This window comes from Octodon degus, unplaced genomic scaffold (assembly GCF_000260255.1).
Source record: "Octodon degus isolate 3935 unplaced genomic scaffold, OctDeg1.0 scaffold00095, whole genome shotgun sequence".
NCBI classification, from domain to species: domain Eukaryota; kingdom Metazoa; phylum Chordata; class Mammalia; order Rodentia; family Octodontidae; genus Octodon; species Octodon degus.
In genome coordinates, this window is record NW_004524671.1 from 11197514 (window position 1) to 11198443 (window position 930).

The following is a 930-nucleotide window of genomic DNA, read 5'->3' on the forward strand; positions in this document are numbered from 1 at the left end:
AAAAAAAAAAACCACAACCTTGGCAGTACAATTACCCAAACTGTCATGCATATACACAAAAATATAACTTTTTCTCTTCTTTCTTTTGTCCTTTCCTCATCCCAGTTTTTCCTTCCAAATGATCAATTCTTTCTCTTTCACAGCATCTGTTGTGTTGTCTCGCTAATATGAGAATCTGAAAGAGTGAATAAAATATTTGTGGAATTTTAAATTTAGAAATTCATCTGTTTTTCAGACGTTAGAAGCAACAAATGCTGGAAAAATATTCACTAGTACGTATCTGATGGATCTAGAAACCTGCATAAAAATGCTACGCTACTGCACAGGCTGGGCAAACAAGATCCAGGCCCGCACCATACCTGTAGGTGAGGAGCTTGCAAGACCTCCAGGTGGGGAAGGGCTGAGGCGATTACCACACTGACTGATTTCCAAAGCCCGCTCTTCAGGATGCCAGCCAAAAAGCCAAATTATTTTCACTTAATGTTAAACCACAACCGCTCCAAACTAGGAAATTCGGCGATGTCTCAGCAAACGGCCTTTAACGTTGTTTCAGCGTCATAAGGTAGAAGAGAAATCCGTGGGAATTTTAGAAATTCTTGAAATAGGGACATTCTTAAGCCAGTTACTGATGTGGGGCAATGATCTCAGGGGTCAGACTGCTCATAGCTGGATTCTGACATTAATCATTAGGGTTTCATACAGAATAGTTAGGATAGATGTACGGCTGCTTTCACTTGGTTCAATGAGAGGAAGGCTTTGTAGCAGTAGTGTTTGGACGGGATGTCCTGGCTGCTTCTTCTGCTGTGGATGACCGCTGAGAAGACAGCAATGTGCAATGTATTAATTATTGAAAATGTCCTATTCATCAGCTTGGAAACTGCCTCATTGATATATGTTTCTCAATAAAATTTTAAAAACTGAAAAAAAAAA

At 39.7% G+C, this 930-nt stretch overlaps 1 protein-coding gene across 1 annotated transcript in view; it reads left to right on the forward strand.

The window, feature by feature from the left end:
* Positions 1–930, forward strand: part of LOC101581313 (retinal dehydrogenase 1-like) — a 115685-nt gene that overhangs the window by 98439 nt on the left and 16316 nt on the right. Inside the window, exon 4 of the mRNA XM_023722994.1 lies at positions 236–361. Coding sequence (XP_023578762.1) covers positions 236–361 — 126 coding nt within the window. The remainder of the gene's footprint in view (positions 1–235; positions 362–930) is intronic.